Source organism: Rattus norvegicus, chromosome 15, assembly GCF_036323735.1.
Source record: "Rattus norvegicus strain BN/NHsdMcwi chromosome 15, GRCr8, whole genome shotgun sequence".
NCBI lineage: Eukaryota > Metazoa > Chordata > Mammalia > Rodentia > Muridae > Rattus > Rattus norvegicus.
Window position 1 is genome coordinate 105,154,771 of NC_086033.1, and position 15,294 is coordinate 105,170,064.

At 47.8% G+C, this 15,294-nt stretch overlaps 1 protein-coding gene across 47 annotated transcripts in view; it reads right to left on the reverse strand.

The window, feature by feature from the left end:
* The window catches only part of Dock9 (dedicator of cytokinesis 9), a 271,459-nt gene that overhangs the window by 136,430 nt on the left and 119,735 nt on the right, over positions 1 to 15,294 (reverse strand). For all 47 annotated transcript variants that reach the window (XR_010057802.1, XM_063274005.1, NM_001105759.2 and 44 more), the window contains exons 3-7: positions 14,072 to 14,161; positions 7,609 to 7,691; positions 5,647 to 5,716; positions 4,033 to 4,128; positions 2,966 to 3,100 (exon numbers count right to left, since the gene is read on the reverse strand). Coding sequence is in view for 46 of the 47 variants with exons in the window: in XM_063274005.1 (XP_063130075.1) it covers positions 2,966 to 3,100; positions 4,033 to 4,128; positions 5,647 to 5,716; positions 7,609 to 7,691; positions 14,072 to 14,161 (474 nt within the window). In the remaining variant the exon portion in view is untranslated. The remainder of the gene's footprint in view (positions 1 to 2,965; positions 3,101 to 4,032; positions 4,129 to 5,646; positions 5,717 to 7,608; positions 7,692 to 14,071; positions 14,162 to 15,294) is intronic.

Here is a 15,294-nt window from a genome sequence, read left to right on the forward strand (position 1 = left end):
CCCTTCAGCTCCTTCAATCCTTTCTCTAACTCCTCCAATGGGGACTGCACTTCCAGGCTCTCCTGTCACTTGCTTTCATTCTGGGCCTTGCACGCTTCTGACCTGGATGAAGCCCAATTGTTGGAGCACTGGACAAAACAGGTGAAAACACTACTCTCAAATGAGGGTAGAGTCAGTATGGCATGAGCCCCAGCAGAGGAAAAGTCAATGGAGAATACCTGACTTTGGCATCAGTCTGGGCCCCAGAACAGAAACCCCAAGCAGGGTGTCTGCCATCTTGCCAAAGCTCATAAGGACTGGAAGGCAGGACACATGGGGAAGCCTCTCAAATGAGATGCAGGTGAAAGACAAGGGGCAGACAGACAGTGTGGGAATTCTCCAAGTCCCACATCTGTCACTTCAAGTTTCCGCATGCGTATATCTACCTTAACAAAAAGGTTTGCCAATTAATAAATAAAGACAAAGCAAGACACGGCAACTTGAGAACCTAAACTTCAGAAAATGAAAGACAAGATCAGGGGCCAGTGAGACGGCTCAGTAGGTAACGGCATTTGCCTCGCAAGTCTGGCAACCTGAACTTGTTTCCAGAACCATGTAGGGGTGGAACCAGTTCCACCAAGCTCTTCTCTGACATCCACATGCTCAGTATGGAATTCACTACCACCTCTGAGATCCTGTCCTACAACAAATTGATAAATTTTTTTTAAGTTATAGAGAGATGACCATAAAAATCAGAGAGAGAGAGAGAGAGAGATTGAGAGAGCTGCAGCAGACACTAACACAATGGAGCTGAGAAGACACTGCGTGTGATGCTTCTGATATTTCTAAAGTCAAAAGACTTTTTGGGATTGCAAAATAACCAACTTAATTAATTAATAAGCCAGCCAAGTACAACTAGAATAAAAGTTATCTGCAGATAGAGTAACTCAAAAAGCTACTAACCATTCTGTATAGAGTTTCTTAGACAGATACTAGAAGGGTCTCCTCCAAAATAAAAACTAAACAAAGTTACAACAATGACAACAAACAGAAGAGGAGAGCGGAGTGAGGGGTTAGGGGGATGGCGATGTGGCTCCGTTGGCAGAGTCCTCGCCCTGCGTGCCTGAGGCGGTTGGATCCCCAGAAGTGCACATGTGTGCATGGTTGTCTGCCTCTCACAGCAGCAAGGGAGGCAGAAGCAGGAGGATCAAAAGGTCCAGGTCACCCTCTCCTTGTTTTGAGGCCAGCCTAGACTACATGAGACCCTGTTTATAAAGCGGCACAAAGACAGGGTTCTGGAAGCAGTGTGGGATCTCCAGGAGCAGCTCTGCGGGTGGAGGAAGTAAGTCATCAGCCTACGAGGGAAGAGAATGACGGCCCTGCCTTCCAACACAGGAGCAATGGATAAGGAATGGGGGGTAAGCACCTGTTACCAAAGAAGCTGAAAATGACTGCTTCAGGTGTGCAGGGGTGTAGGGGTGCAGACATGCAGGGGTGCAGGGATGCAGGGGTGTAGGGGTGCAGACATGCAGGGGTGTAGACGTGCAGGGATGTAGGGGTGCAGACATGCAGGAGTGCAGGTGTGCAGGAGTGCAGGTGTGCAAGGGTGTAGGGGTACAAGGATGCAGGAGTGCAGGTGTGCAGGCCTACAGGAGTGTAGGGGTGCAGGAGTGTAGGGGTGCAGGGATTCAGGTGTGCAGGAGTGCAGGTGTGTAGAGGTGTAGGGGTGCAGGGATGCAGGGGTGTAGGGGTGCAAGGATGCAGGGGTGCAGGTGTGCAGGCCTACAGGAGTGTAGGGGTGCAGGAGTGTAGGGGTGCAGGGATTCAGGCGTGCAGGAGTGCAGGTGTGCAGGGATGTAGGGGTGCAAGGATGCAGGAGTGTAGGAGTGCAGGGATGCAGGTGTGTAGAGGTGTAGGGGTGCAGGGATGCAGGGGTGTAGGGGTGCAAGGATGCAGGGGTGCAGGGATGTAGGGGTGTAGGGGTGCAGACATGCAGGGGTGTAGACGTGCAGGGATGTAGGGGTGCAGACATGCAGGAGTGCAGGTGTGCAGGAGTGCAGGTGTGCAAGGGTGTAGGGGTACAAGGATGCAGGAGTGTAGGGGTGCAGGAGTGCAGACGTGCAGGGGTGCAGGTGTGTAGGTGTGCAGGCCTACAGGAGTGCAGGTGTGCAGGGATGTAGGGGTGCAAGGATGCAGGAGTGTAGGAGTGCAGGGATGCAGGGGTATAGAGGTGTAGGGGTGCAGGGATGCAGGGATATAGAGGTGCAGGAATGCAGGGATGCAGGGGGTACAGGGGTGTAGAGGTGCAGGGCTGCAGCACTCTCTCTGTTGCAGTGAGATGAGATGAGCATATCACTAGAGGATGGTGATACAATTGGACTTAAGGTAAGAATGTAAACACTAAAACAGAAAGACCCCTGAGAGCCCTGTCCCCAACCACACGACGTCCTCACAGAACCAAGCTCCAAGCTACTGTCACTTTGAGGGAGGCTTCTCTGGTGACACTGAATCCTTCTACTGTCTACTTGACAGGGAGACTGCTCACTGGTCACAGAACCTCTCTGTCTGAGGCCCAGAAGGGACACATTCATGGTCTTCATTCTGCAACTACTTGGGCGGATTCTAATGAGCCAGGTCGTTTGTGAATTGTGCGATGGAACAAGGCTCCATGTTAGGACGGGGACATCTCAGTTTGGTGGGTTTTACTATGTGGCCTAGGCTGGCCTTGAACCTAAGACTTCCCTCTGCCTAGTTGTCCTGAGGACTGGGGTTATAGGTGCCTGTCATCATAGCCACGTTTTAAACACACAACCTCGTACACTAGCCTCCCTTCTCCCAGTTTCCTGCCATGTTCAAAATGATGGAAATACAGTTTGTTTTCAGGTAGGTACTGTGTCAGCCACGTTAGGAAGCATTTCCCTGACTCTGCTTGTTCATTCAGTGCCACAGCAGACCAGAAACCTTGGCAGAACCTTTTCCTACTCACCTGGATCACGCCCATGCAGGAATCCAGGAATATGGACCCTTTCGGCTCCTTGGAGATCTTCTCATCTTTATAAAAGTTTAGATTATAGGATCCATCGCCAAGCTGAATCAGGTGGAAAAACCGCCTCTTGAATGACTAAAGAAAGAAACACAGACAGCTCTTCTTAAATGGACAGTGGGAACTGACAAGCCACCAGTGCTATTGACAACCCAGCCAGCATTCTCTAAAGTTAGTGGGACTCTAGCCAACACCACTGGTGACTGGATTGGGTGGGGGAAGTCTCCCCACAACAGTCTTCCTGCCTTCCCATCACAGGGCATTGTTTCTCACCCAGAGAGCTAGGAATTTTACGCAACCATTCAGAAGTACAGAGGGCAGTACCAACTTTGGATGAAACCCAAGGAAGGCAGAGATGTTCTCACATCCCCAGAACCCCCAACTCACACAACATGGGCTGTCCTCCACTAGTGACCTGGAAGGACTTTGGACCTCGGGATCCTGGCAGCCAGCACTTCTCTAGTTTGGTTTGTATCTCCGTGTTCACCTTTCCTTCCTCACTGTGTCTCTTCTCCTTATGATTCATCCTGGTCTCTACTGCACAACTCCTTACACTACCTTTTTTCATTTTAATGTTTTCCTATGTTTAAGTGTCTGTGTGGGGTAAGCACACGTGAGCGCCAGTGCTTGTGGAAGCCAGAGGTGTGGGAAGCTGCTGCAGCTGGAGTGACAGGCGGCTGTGAGCTGCCTGATGGGGAGCTGGGAGGGGGTCCAACCCTGGGCCCCTCCTTCAAAGATGCACTATGCAGTCAAGACAAGGAAGGGAACCCAACGAGTGGCACCCTCGCCTCAGCCCTGTGATGGCCTCTTTATGCCAGGGCTCGGGAGGCTGTGGGCAAGCAGGTGAACAGGGCTCTGGCAATGGTGGGGCTGTCACCAAGAAAGCATCTTAGGAGTCAGACAATATCCCTTTTGTGGGAAAATCAGCATAACCATTTGTCTCGGGCAGTATTCTCAAGACCCAGAGAGAGGGCTGCATGTGAGGGAGGAGCAGGACGAGGAGCTCTTACCCTCATGGTCACGCTGATGGCACTGTTCATGTTGCCTTTGTACAGCCAGCCGTGCTTTGTGATTCCACCCTTCTGAGACCCAAGGGAAGCAGCGTCCTAGGGAGAAGAGTAAGACAAAGCATCAGGCTTCTGCCCTTTCCCCGAGTGCGGCCAGTCGGAAAATCATCCCACCTGCTCCAGGTTGGGCGATGAATGCCTCGAGAAGTCCATGAGGGTACGTTTCTAGAACCTCTGTTCTATTAAAGGTCAGGTGAGTGCCAAGGCAAGTTCTTTACCTTTCCTTTGGGAGTTTAACGAGCCGCAGACCACACATCGCACTTAACCACTCAGTTGTACGGCCCTGCCTGGCTTCATGAAAAAAGATTTCAAACTATACTCCTCCGTGGTTAGAGGACAAAAGCAAATTCTTGAAAATTTTCGAGGTGGTGGGCACTGAGCTAAAATTTTATTTGGTGTACACTGTGCATGTCCCAGCCGCAGCCTGGGACATAAATGGCTATAAATGTGGCCCAACAAACACAACACTTAAAACTTCTTGAGGTTTTTTGTTTTTTGGTTTTTTTTTTTTTGTTTTTTTGTTTTTTTTGCTCTGTAACTCGACTGCACAGCTCTCGAGTATGGATTATATAGATGGCAACATCAGGTCACAGTGACAAAAGCTAGACAAGCCTGATAGACCATAAACAGACAAAGGCAACGCTGACTACAAATGGCTAAGTCTTTTGTTACAAAGCTGACATCGGCAGAAAGGACTGGCTCCTGCTCTGTTTCGGGATGTGTAGTATTAGCCTTGTTGTTGCTACTGAGAAAACATTTACCTGTCAGGATTTCCTAAGCTACTAGGCACTGTACATGGACACCTTCACTGCGTTTTCCTATCCCTATCATCAGCACCTTAAGAAAAAAGGACTCTGAAGCCCTGGGTGGCCCAGAACTCACGATGTAGACCAGGCTGGCTTTAGAGTCACAGAGATCCACCTGCCTCTGCCCAGTGTGTGCTGGGCTTAAAGGAATGCGCTGTGAGCCCCCATGCCCAGCAACACATTTCTGAGAATTAATTCTGAAACAAGCCGCTACATGAACACTATTAATGTCCACCAATGGGCAACACTGTACTCAGTAGACAACTAAGTATAGGGCAGAGTCTGACCTCACACCATGAGGATAAGAGATGCAGAGACCCAAGGCCCCGCCCTCTTCATACGCACACTTCTTTCAGTACCACCTTTCCCCCAGGAGTTAGGGAGCTTGAAGTTACACTGCACTAACACAGTCACTGGAGAAATAGCCGTTTACTTCTACCAGTGAATGACATCCTGCTGAAAAACCATCTAAATTTAAGATCTTGGTATCTTTCAACAGTGGCCAGATCTGATCCAAGTCTTTGCAAATGACCCCAGAACAAAAACATGAGTCAGAGACCATGAGATGCTAAGCAGTCGAGATAGAACTGGGACCTTAAGTCAATCCAAAAGTACATTAAAAAAAAAAAACTTTTCCTTTGCTTTACTAAACATCCCACTTCCTGTTTGGGCTTTGAATTTGGCCCGTCCCTCAAAGCCTGTGCAGTCAGTCTCGAGGGAGAAGAGGGGCAGGAACGAACAGGAATCCCACCTCATCTTTGTCAGCCTCCTCATCGACTTCATAGACGTGAACTGGAAGTTTATCCAACTTGGCCACTTTGCTTTAAAAAAGAAGAAAGAAAACTTGCGTTGTAATTGCATAATCCATAGAGTCTGTTTCTCCATCCATCTGAGGAACCAGCCCAGAATAAACCCAATGGTGGCCACTGAGATAAGGAGTTACACAGTCTACGCCATTGCTTCTCAAGTGGGCGAGCCAAGGGACTGCAGGCAAAGTTCCCACTGTAGAAATAAGGCACAGCTTGCTGTGGCTAGGAGGCCTACTAAAAGTAAGAAAACAGAGTGGACGCTAATGAAACAACTTGGTGGGATGGTTTTTTAATGTAAAATATGAGAGGGAAAGGGAGACAGGGTCACAGAGTTTTAATTGACTATGGATGGAGGGTGATGGTTAATGATGGACGATGAAACTCACAACTATAACAGCAGTAGCTACAGCTATACAAACAGCTATGCGCTAGGCATCAGGGCACCTTACACAAGCCCTCTCAGGGAAGGCAGATTAATTGGACCCAATGGGAATTATCTTCAAGTTCCCAAGTGAACACTGGGCAGTTAGCTAAGGAGCCCATCTACGTGGAGAAACAGTGTTGGCAGGGAGTGTTCTCTCTGATGTGTAAGAGTCAGTCAGGAAGTTGGCTGAACACTCTAAGGAGTGGCTGGACCACACACATAGAAAAATAAACAGTGAGGTCCGCTGAGGAGAAGACAAAAGGCTCGGAATTTCATAAATGCACCGGACCCAAAGAACAGTATACCTTGGGTGGCTAAGGTTTCAGTGGAGGTGGTTACTGAAAACAGCCTGTCACCATTTGCTGTTCCCAGCACCAATTACACTTCCCGCTGACCGCTGTGTTGGAATGTGTTGTTTTCAAAGACGCTCCACCCTGCCTCCCTTTATGACAAACCCACGTGAGCACTATCGGTTTGGGTATGCTTGAGGACTCGTGAGCTGCAAGGAGGAAAGGAATTGACCTGGGAAAGCACTCTCATACTTATTTTCTCAAAACAAAATTTATTTAATATAGACAGTCTTCACACATTTCTTTTCCAAAATATTCTTTTGAAAACACACACACACACACACACACACACACACACACACACACACACACGGCACTATTCCAATCCTCAAGAATTTGAGCTGGAATCAACCCAGGGATCTGTCGACAGGGGAATGGATGCATTAGGGAAATCATGACATTTTTTTCATCCCTAAAAATTGAATGCAACCGGAAATACATTACAGAAATTATTCTAGTCTCAGAAACACAAGTGCATGCTTTCTCGAATATGTGCCCCTTGAACTTTATGCAGATACATAATGACATAAAGGAATGAGGATATAAGGATGGACGGACAGGGACGGGAGAATGAGGACAAGAGGAACGGTGCATGTTTGGATGCAAGTGTGGCTATGACCCAGGTGCACACACACTGAGTGTGTCAACAGTAATGAGGAGGTGGACACACACAGAAGTGGAAGTGGGTCTTGAATGCAGAGGAAACAGAACAGTGGGAGGAGGAACATAACACAGCCACAGGGACTGAAGATGATCAGAGCATTACATACATGGGGGAAATGTCACGATGAAAGCCCTTACTTCATACAATTAATAAATGATAGTGAAAGTGATCGATTTAATAACCATAAAACAGCACTGCAGAACATTTCAATATACTTGTCTTTTATATATACCTTGGTGAAAACGTTCTGGTTTTCCAAACAGAATTTCAGATCAGAATTGAGTCACCCATATGTTCTTACCCCTGCTTAGCCAGATCAGACTGTGACACTGGGTCTTATGATCGAAAGCTGTACCATGCACATATTTCGTCTACAAGCGCTCTCACGATTACTCTGACTACATGGGTGAAGCCATACACGCGAGCCCGAAGCCCCTCCCACACAGCCAGCAGGCAGCCGACTTACTTTGGAAGCTGTCGGAACTCTCCTGAGTAATCTTCATAGTGATAGGTCACAAGGTGCCAGTCAGAGTTGTAGGTTTTGATGCACTGGTGCAGGGTTACAAAAAACAGAGAAACAGAAAGTCAGGTGATGACTTCTGGGGAACAGGAGGAGCTTTGGGAAGTGAGACCCTAGAGACATACAAAGTTCTGCCGTCAGTCATCGAACATCACCTACAGAGTCTCCTGTGAGACACAAGACTTTGAAGCAGTGCAACATGACCCTCTGGAGGCACTGTGTCAAGTTATCAACATCAGTAATCTGACAGCGGCTTTTTATGGTAACACTGAAGCAGCAGTTGCTATCCCTGGCTTACAATCAGTTGTTTTTTAAGAAGTGTTTTATGCTGCTGCGCTGGTTAGGATGAGAATGCCCCAACAGGCTCATATATTTAAATGTTTGGTCCCCAGCTGGTGGAACTGTCTGGAAAGGCTTAAGAGGTGTGGCCTTGTTAGAAGAGGTGTGTCACTGGAGGGGGTAGAGCTCTGCCCTTTGAAAAGCCTGCACCATTGCCAAAATCTCACGCTCAGGCTCATACTTGTGAATCGAGATTTAAGTTCTCGGTTACTGCCTCGGTACCACTCCTGCCACCATGTTCATGCCATGATGGCCACGCCTTTACCCTCTGAACTGTGAGCTCCCAGTAGACTCAGTCCTTTATAAGCTACCTTGGTCCTGGCGTCATTACAGCAGTGGAGTTACCAAGACGGTTGCATATGTTTATCTATTTGTGTGTGGGGAGAGGGCATGCTACTGTGCTCGTGGAGAAGCCAGGGGACAACTTGACAAAGCTGATTCTCTCCTCCTGCCCTGTGGATCTAGAAGATCAGAGTCAGGTCAGCGGGCTTAGCGGTAGGTGCCTTTACCTGCTGAGCCATCCAGCACATGGCTTTAGAAAAGGCCATAGTCTCTTTACGAGGACACGAAAGAAAGTAGCACTGTGAGCCCAAGGACACTTTCATGACATTTCCTGACATTAGAGCTGGTGCTGTTAGCAACTATAATCATTTAAATTTGTCCTCAGTTTTCTTCACATTCATAAGTGATAAAGTGAGATGATGAGTAGGAAAGATGTAGCCTCCAACTTACATGGCTCCATGACCTCTTTACCTGTGTGCACGTGTGTGTGTGTGTGTGTGTGTGTGTGTGTGTGTCTGTGAGCGCATTCACACATGTGGGAGCATGTGAGTGTGCATGTGTGGGGGCATGCATGTGTATGTGTGAGTGTATGTGTGCATGTATGTGTACATGTGTGTTCATGTGTAAATATACATGCATGTGTGTACATGTGTGCATGTATGTGTGTACGTGCGTGCCTGTGTACATGAGCATGCATATGTACTGTACAGAGCACTCAGTCTATTGCTAAGGCTTCTTTTAGTGTCACTACGTTTCACACACTATAGCAGAACTACCTCACTACCTGACAGAGGGCCACCAGGGTATCCTTCATCTATCTGCCTCGGTGGCTGTGAGCTTCTAGTTAGCTCTTGACATATGCAAAACTGGTACAGAAAAGGAACATGTAAAACCAACAATGATGTATTTGTGTCATACCTAATTTTTTTGGGAGGGGGTGTTTAACTGGCTGAGCCTACCTTCTGTGGCCAGGCAGGTCTCCCAGTGGAGAGATAAGGACACCAACCCACCCACAAAACCTTAGACCCATCCCACCTACGAGATGTACAGGGACAGAGACAGCAGACCGAGGGAATGAACAACCAATGACTGGCTCAGATTGAGACCCATCCCATGGACAAGAACCAATCTGACACTGTTAATGATACTCTGTTGTGCTTGCAGAGAGGAGCCCAGCATAACTGTCCTCTGAGAGGCCCCACCCAGCAGCCGATGGAAAGAGATGCAGGGACCCTCAGCCAAACATTAGCTGGAGCTCAGGGACGCTTGTGGAAGGGTTGGGGGAAGGACTGAGGGACCAAAAGAGGATAGGAACTCCACAGGAAGACCAACAGAGTCAACTAACCTGGAGCCCCTGAGACTGAACCACCACCCACAGGCTGGACCCCGTACCCCTCCCCCACCACACACATAAGTAGCAGATGAGCAGCTTGGTTGTCATGTGGGTCCCTAACAACTGGAGACGGGGCTGTCCCTGAATCTGTTACCTGCCTATGGATTCTGTTCCCCTAACTGTGTGGCCTTGTCTGCCTCAGTGGCAGGGGATGTGTCTGGTCCTAAAGTGACTTGAGGAGCTGGGGATGGGGGAACGTAGGGGGGCTCCCCTTCTCACAGGAGAAGGGGAGGGAAATGGAGGGAGGATGGGGGGGGTGGTTCTAGGCGAGAGAGTGGCTGATATTAGGATGTAAGTAAATCAACTAATTACTCAATTAATAATAATAAAGATTGTAAAACAGAAAAATTTGACTCAGAATAATTTTTTAATAAGATTCCTATTCTTACTCCACTTCACTGACGTCAATTGTTTTGTCTACATCCCAGCCTCCACCTGAGCAGTCACCAACCAACTGAACAGAAACAACAACGGGTGCTTGCTTGCTTTCTCCCTTTTTTTTTTCTAGGTTTATTTATTTTATGTATGTGAGTATACTGCAGCTGTCTTCAGACACACCAGAAGAGGGCACCAGATCTCATTGCAGATGGTTGTGAGCCACCATGTGGTTGCTGGGACTTGAACTCAGGACCTCTGGAAGAGCAGTCAGTGCTCTAACCACTGAGCCATCTCTCCAGCCCTTTCTTCCTTTTTTTAATGCCAGGCTTCACAGTGAGCATTTTGCTTTAAAAGATGAAAATGGAAGGAAGTTTGGGTGTTCTAGAATACTTTTTGAAGGTGAAACAAAATGAGAGAAGGGGCGGAGCAGAGTCAGTCAGGGAGGTGAGCATTCTCCTTTGCCGCAGCTCTGAACTTTTGAGTGTTACTTTATCCCTGGGAACTCGGTTCACAGTTTCCAGCAATACTTTCGCACCTGGGCATCCGGTGTCCACATTCACATTTACATTCCAAAGCCACCAAATGGGTTTGGAAGTCACACTCAGTTCAGGTTTCCCATAGCCACCCCATGTAAGCGGCGGGCCTGACTGCCCATGCTCTTTATCTGACCATGATGCTGGAGCATAGAGAACTGCTCTGCACCACCAGCCTCTAACAAGACACTGAACGTCCTGAGGTACAGCACGTACCCGGCTAACTAAAAGCAGGCGGTAGAGACAAAAGCAAAGGGGGTGAATGTTTTCACGAAAGAAATACTGATATTTTCACGAATGAAATACTGGAATACCTATGTGTTCACAGTCTTAAGCAAAATGGGGAATTATAAATATTTAAATATACGGAACTGTGTAATAAGGACTCAGTGGTAAAGGACCGGGCTCCAAGCCTGATAACCTGAGTTCACCCCTCTGAAGCCCCATGGTAGAAGTGAATAGGTCTTGCAAGCTATCTTTGGACCTCCATTTGTAAACTGTGGTACACATTTGTGTACACACACACACACACACACACACACACACACACACACACACAGAGAGAGAGAGAGAGAGAGAGAGAGAGAGAGAGAGAGAGAGAGTAAAATTACAAGAAACTACAAAAAAAAGCATCAAGTATGCCAAATTACCTCAGCCTCATTCAAAAGTGCTGTTGCCTGTCTAGTTGTGGGCACTGCCTAAATCCCAAGGCTGATGCACCAAACAGAGCAAGCCCCACCCCGTGTGGCTCCAGAAAGTCTTAGGCACAACAGACCCCATCAGTGATCTAACAAGGGAACTGTGTGTCCAAATGGGTAGGGATGGAATCCAGTACCTAATTTACCTTTCAAACTTGGGAACCTGGACAAGAATTTGGCATTACAGTGAGAGGCTCACCAAGGCAGTTTGTTTTACAAGTTCATTGTCCCTCCATGCAAGAGGGTGGAGAGCAGATGGCAGAAGCCTAACACAGTTCAGTCACATGGGCTCTAGCAGCTCAGGATGAAGCACAGATTGCTTAACCTGCAGGGATTAAACACTGAGTGGCTAGAGAGATGGTCCAGGGCTAAGTGCACTGGGTACTCATGCAGATGAGCGGCTAGAGAGATGGTCCAGGGCTAAGTGCACTGGGTACTCATGCAGATGAGTGGCTAGAGAGATGGTCCAGGGCTAAGTGCACTGGGTACTCATGCAGATGAGTGGCTAGAGAGATGGTCCAGGGCTAAGTGCACTGGGTACTCATGCAGATGAGCGGCTAGAGAGATGGTCCAGGGCTAAGTGCACTGGGTACTCATGCAGATGAGCGGCTAGAGAGATGGTTCAGGGCTAAGTGCACTGGGTACTCATGCAGATGAGCGGCTAGAGAGATGGTCCAGGGCTAAGTGCACTGGGTACTCATGCAGATAAGCGGCTAGAGAGATGGTCCAGGGCTAAGTGCACTGGGTACTCATGCAGAGGACCTGGGTTCTATTTCCAGCATCTACACGATGGCTCAGGACCAGTTCCATGGTACCTGATGCCTTCTCCTGGTCTCGGCTGGCACTGTACACACATGGCATATATGTACACATGCAGGCAAACACACATACACACAACATTAAAATAACCTGGGCTAGAGAGGTGGCTCAACTGCTAAGAACACATGTTACTCTTGCAGAAGACCTGGGTTCAGTTCTTAGCACCCACGTCATAGTTCATAACCACCCATAGCTCCAGTTCCAGGGAATCCAACACCCTCCTCTGGTTTCCATGGGCACCAGGCATGAACATGATACACATGTACACATGCAAGTTAACACTCATGAACATAAAAGAAATAAATAAATCTGAAGAAACAATTTAAAAAACCAAATCTTACACACACCAACCCCCTGCCCTGCCTTTTTAAGGAGTTGGGCGAATGAGTAATAATTTTGCCACATGCTCTAAGACAGAAGTTAACAAGCATTCTGCAGGGGTCCATGCAGTCATAACACCACCAGCTCTCAGGGTCACAGGATCTCTACTGCAAGTTAGTTTTATTATGACTGCAGCCCAATACGTAAACAGATGGGCAAGGTCATGTACTAATAAACTTTAGTCATGTAAAATAGGCTGCAGGCCAGATTTTGCTACAGCTTGCCTTTTAAAAGAGTCTATGCCTATATAAACATTCCCAGTGTGTATGTGTAAGCTTATATAAACATACCCAGTGTGTACGTGTAATCCTGTATAGACATACCTATGAGTGGTAAACCTACATAAGCATATCTAGTGTGTGTAAACCTGTATAAACATACCTGGTGTGTGTGTAAGCCTGTATAGACATACCCAGTGTGTGTGTAAGCCTGAATAAATACAACTAGTGTGCGTGTAAGCCTATATAAACATGCCTAGTGTGTGTGTGAACCTAAAAACCTACCCAGTGTGTGTGTGTGCGTGTGTGTGTGTGCGTGTGTGTAAAATTCTGTATAACCATATCTAGTGTATGTGTATAAATCTATATTAACAGGTATAGTGTGTGTGCGAGCCTACATCAACATGCCTAGTGTGTGTCTAGAATTAAGGTTACTAATGTGGTAGAGAAGGAAACGAGGCAGAGTAACAACACTGCTTTAAACGTTTATACCCAGACTTATCTTTTTCCAAAATCTCAAGTAAAACAAAACACTGTAACGTAGAGGGCACATGTGAGAAGGTCAGAGGCCAGACTGTGCAGTTGGCCCTCTCCTCATCTTTTTTTTTTTTTTTGGTTCTTTTTTTCGGAGCTGGGGACCGAACCCAGGGCCTTGCGCTTCCTAGGTAAGCGCTCTACCACTGAGCTAAATCCCCAGCCCCAAATGTGAATGCTTCACTCCTTTTTTTTTTTTTTTTTTTTGAGCTGGGGACCGAACCCAGGGCTTTGCGCTTCCTAGGTAAGCGCTCTACCACTGAGCTAAATCCCCAGCCCCCCTCTCCTCATCTTGCTGGCCCAAAAACTCATTTCTAAAAAAAGAACCATTTCAAGAAACAAAATTGCAGCAACTAATGAGTTTCTTCTACCTGCACATAGCAGGACGAATAGAGAAACACTACAGGGAATGAAAGCCTCCCATCACTGGTAATGGCGCCACACGTGGTTCAGGGATAGTGGGATGTGGCTGCACCTGGCTCTAGCCCTGACTTAACTTGCAGAGACAGACGTACCAGTGAGGCCAATGAGCCCATAATGAACTCATGGATCCACCATGACAGGCAGTATTGATGACAAAGCAGGCAATGGCATTCCCATTTAAGAGTTATTCTTCAGTCTACGCCCACAAGTTAAACTCTGGAGAAATCGATATCTGAGAATTACAAAGGCGCTCTCCAGACACTCCCACCCATTCGACGCTGACAACTTCTCATCATAGAACCATCGCTACCTCTTTGATACTATTCAGAAAAGTAACGAGATGCAAGGAAAGGGGGAGTGGAAAGAAATGTCTTTGCAATGTCCACGATGCAGAGGAAATAAAAAACTCACCTCGGTGACAAACAGGCTCTGTGCTTCCTCCTCTGCATTTGCAGGGACCGTGGAACGTACGTAGCGCCCCTGCCGCCTCAGGATGGCCGTCTGTGAACAGAACAGAGAAGACCTGGTGAGGACTTAAGGTCAGGCTAATGGTGCAGTTGATGGCCCTGCAACAAGGCCAGAGCCTGCAAAATTCCTCCAATCTCCCCTGCAGTGAGGACAGAGGTCACTCACAGCAAATGCTTTGACATTCTGAAGTGTCCACACCTGGTCTAGGTAGCAGTGCAGGCTCAGTCACCACTAATTATTAAATGAGTCTTTAGACCAAGAGCCCCTCCTTGCCCCTGAAGATCACAGCCTTCTTGCTTCAGGAGATTCCAGGCTTACATTTTAAATTGTATTAGCATTACACATTGACTGCACATAACGGGTCTCATTATGCCATCTCCATACGTACATACTACGTCCTGCGTCCATGTTTACTGACATCTCTGTGACCCTCTCTTGTCCTTTCTCCCGCTAGCCTCTCTTCCCAGACTCTTTAAAAAAGCAAACTACCGAACAACAACAGAACACCTCAGAGATTTCTATGGCAGAAAAGGTGTGACAGACATTTGTTTCCCGAGTCTGGCTTTCTTCTCTTACCACCAAGAGCTCCATATTTGTGAAAACACGGTGCCGTTGTGCGTCATGGCTGCAGAATACTCCACTGTGAACTGCAGCACAGTTTCCTCATTTGCCCAGGCTGATCTGGAAACTGGCTGTTTCGAGCAGAGACTTCAGGCATCTCTGCAGTTTACAGACCTCAGTTACCCTACATACAAACCCCCAGGACGGAAGCAGCCAGATGCTGGGGGAAGGTCTAGTTTTTGATTTCCAAGCAGCCTCCATGCAGACTTCCACAGTGACTGCTCTAACTCAGTCCTAGCAACACTGAACATGGGTCCATTTCTCCCCCAAAGCATCACCACCGCTTGCTGCTTACTTTCTTCTGTTGTATTCTGTGTGCTTGGGTGTCTTGCCTGTATACATGTATGTGCACCAAATGCATACCTGGTGCCTGCAGAGGTCAGAAAGCATCGAAACCCTGAAGCTCGGGTTGCAGATGGCTGTGAGCTTCCACATGGGTACTGGGAATCAAAACCGGGTCCTGTACGAGGGCAGCAAGAGCTCGTCACCCTTTCTCCTGCCCCTAATTTTTGTTTTCTTAATGATAGCCACTCTGACCGGGGTGA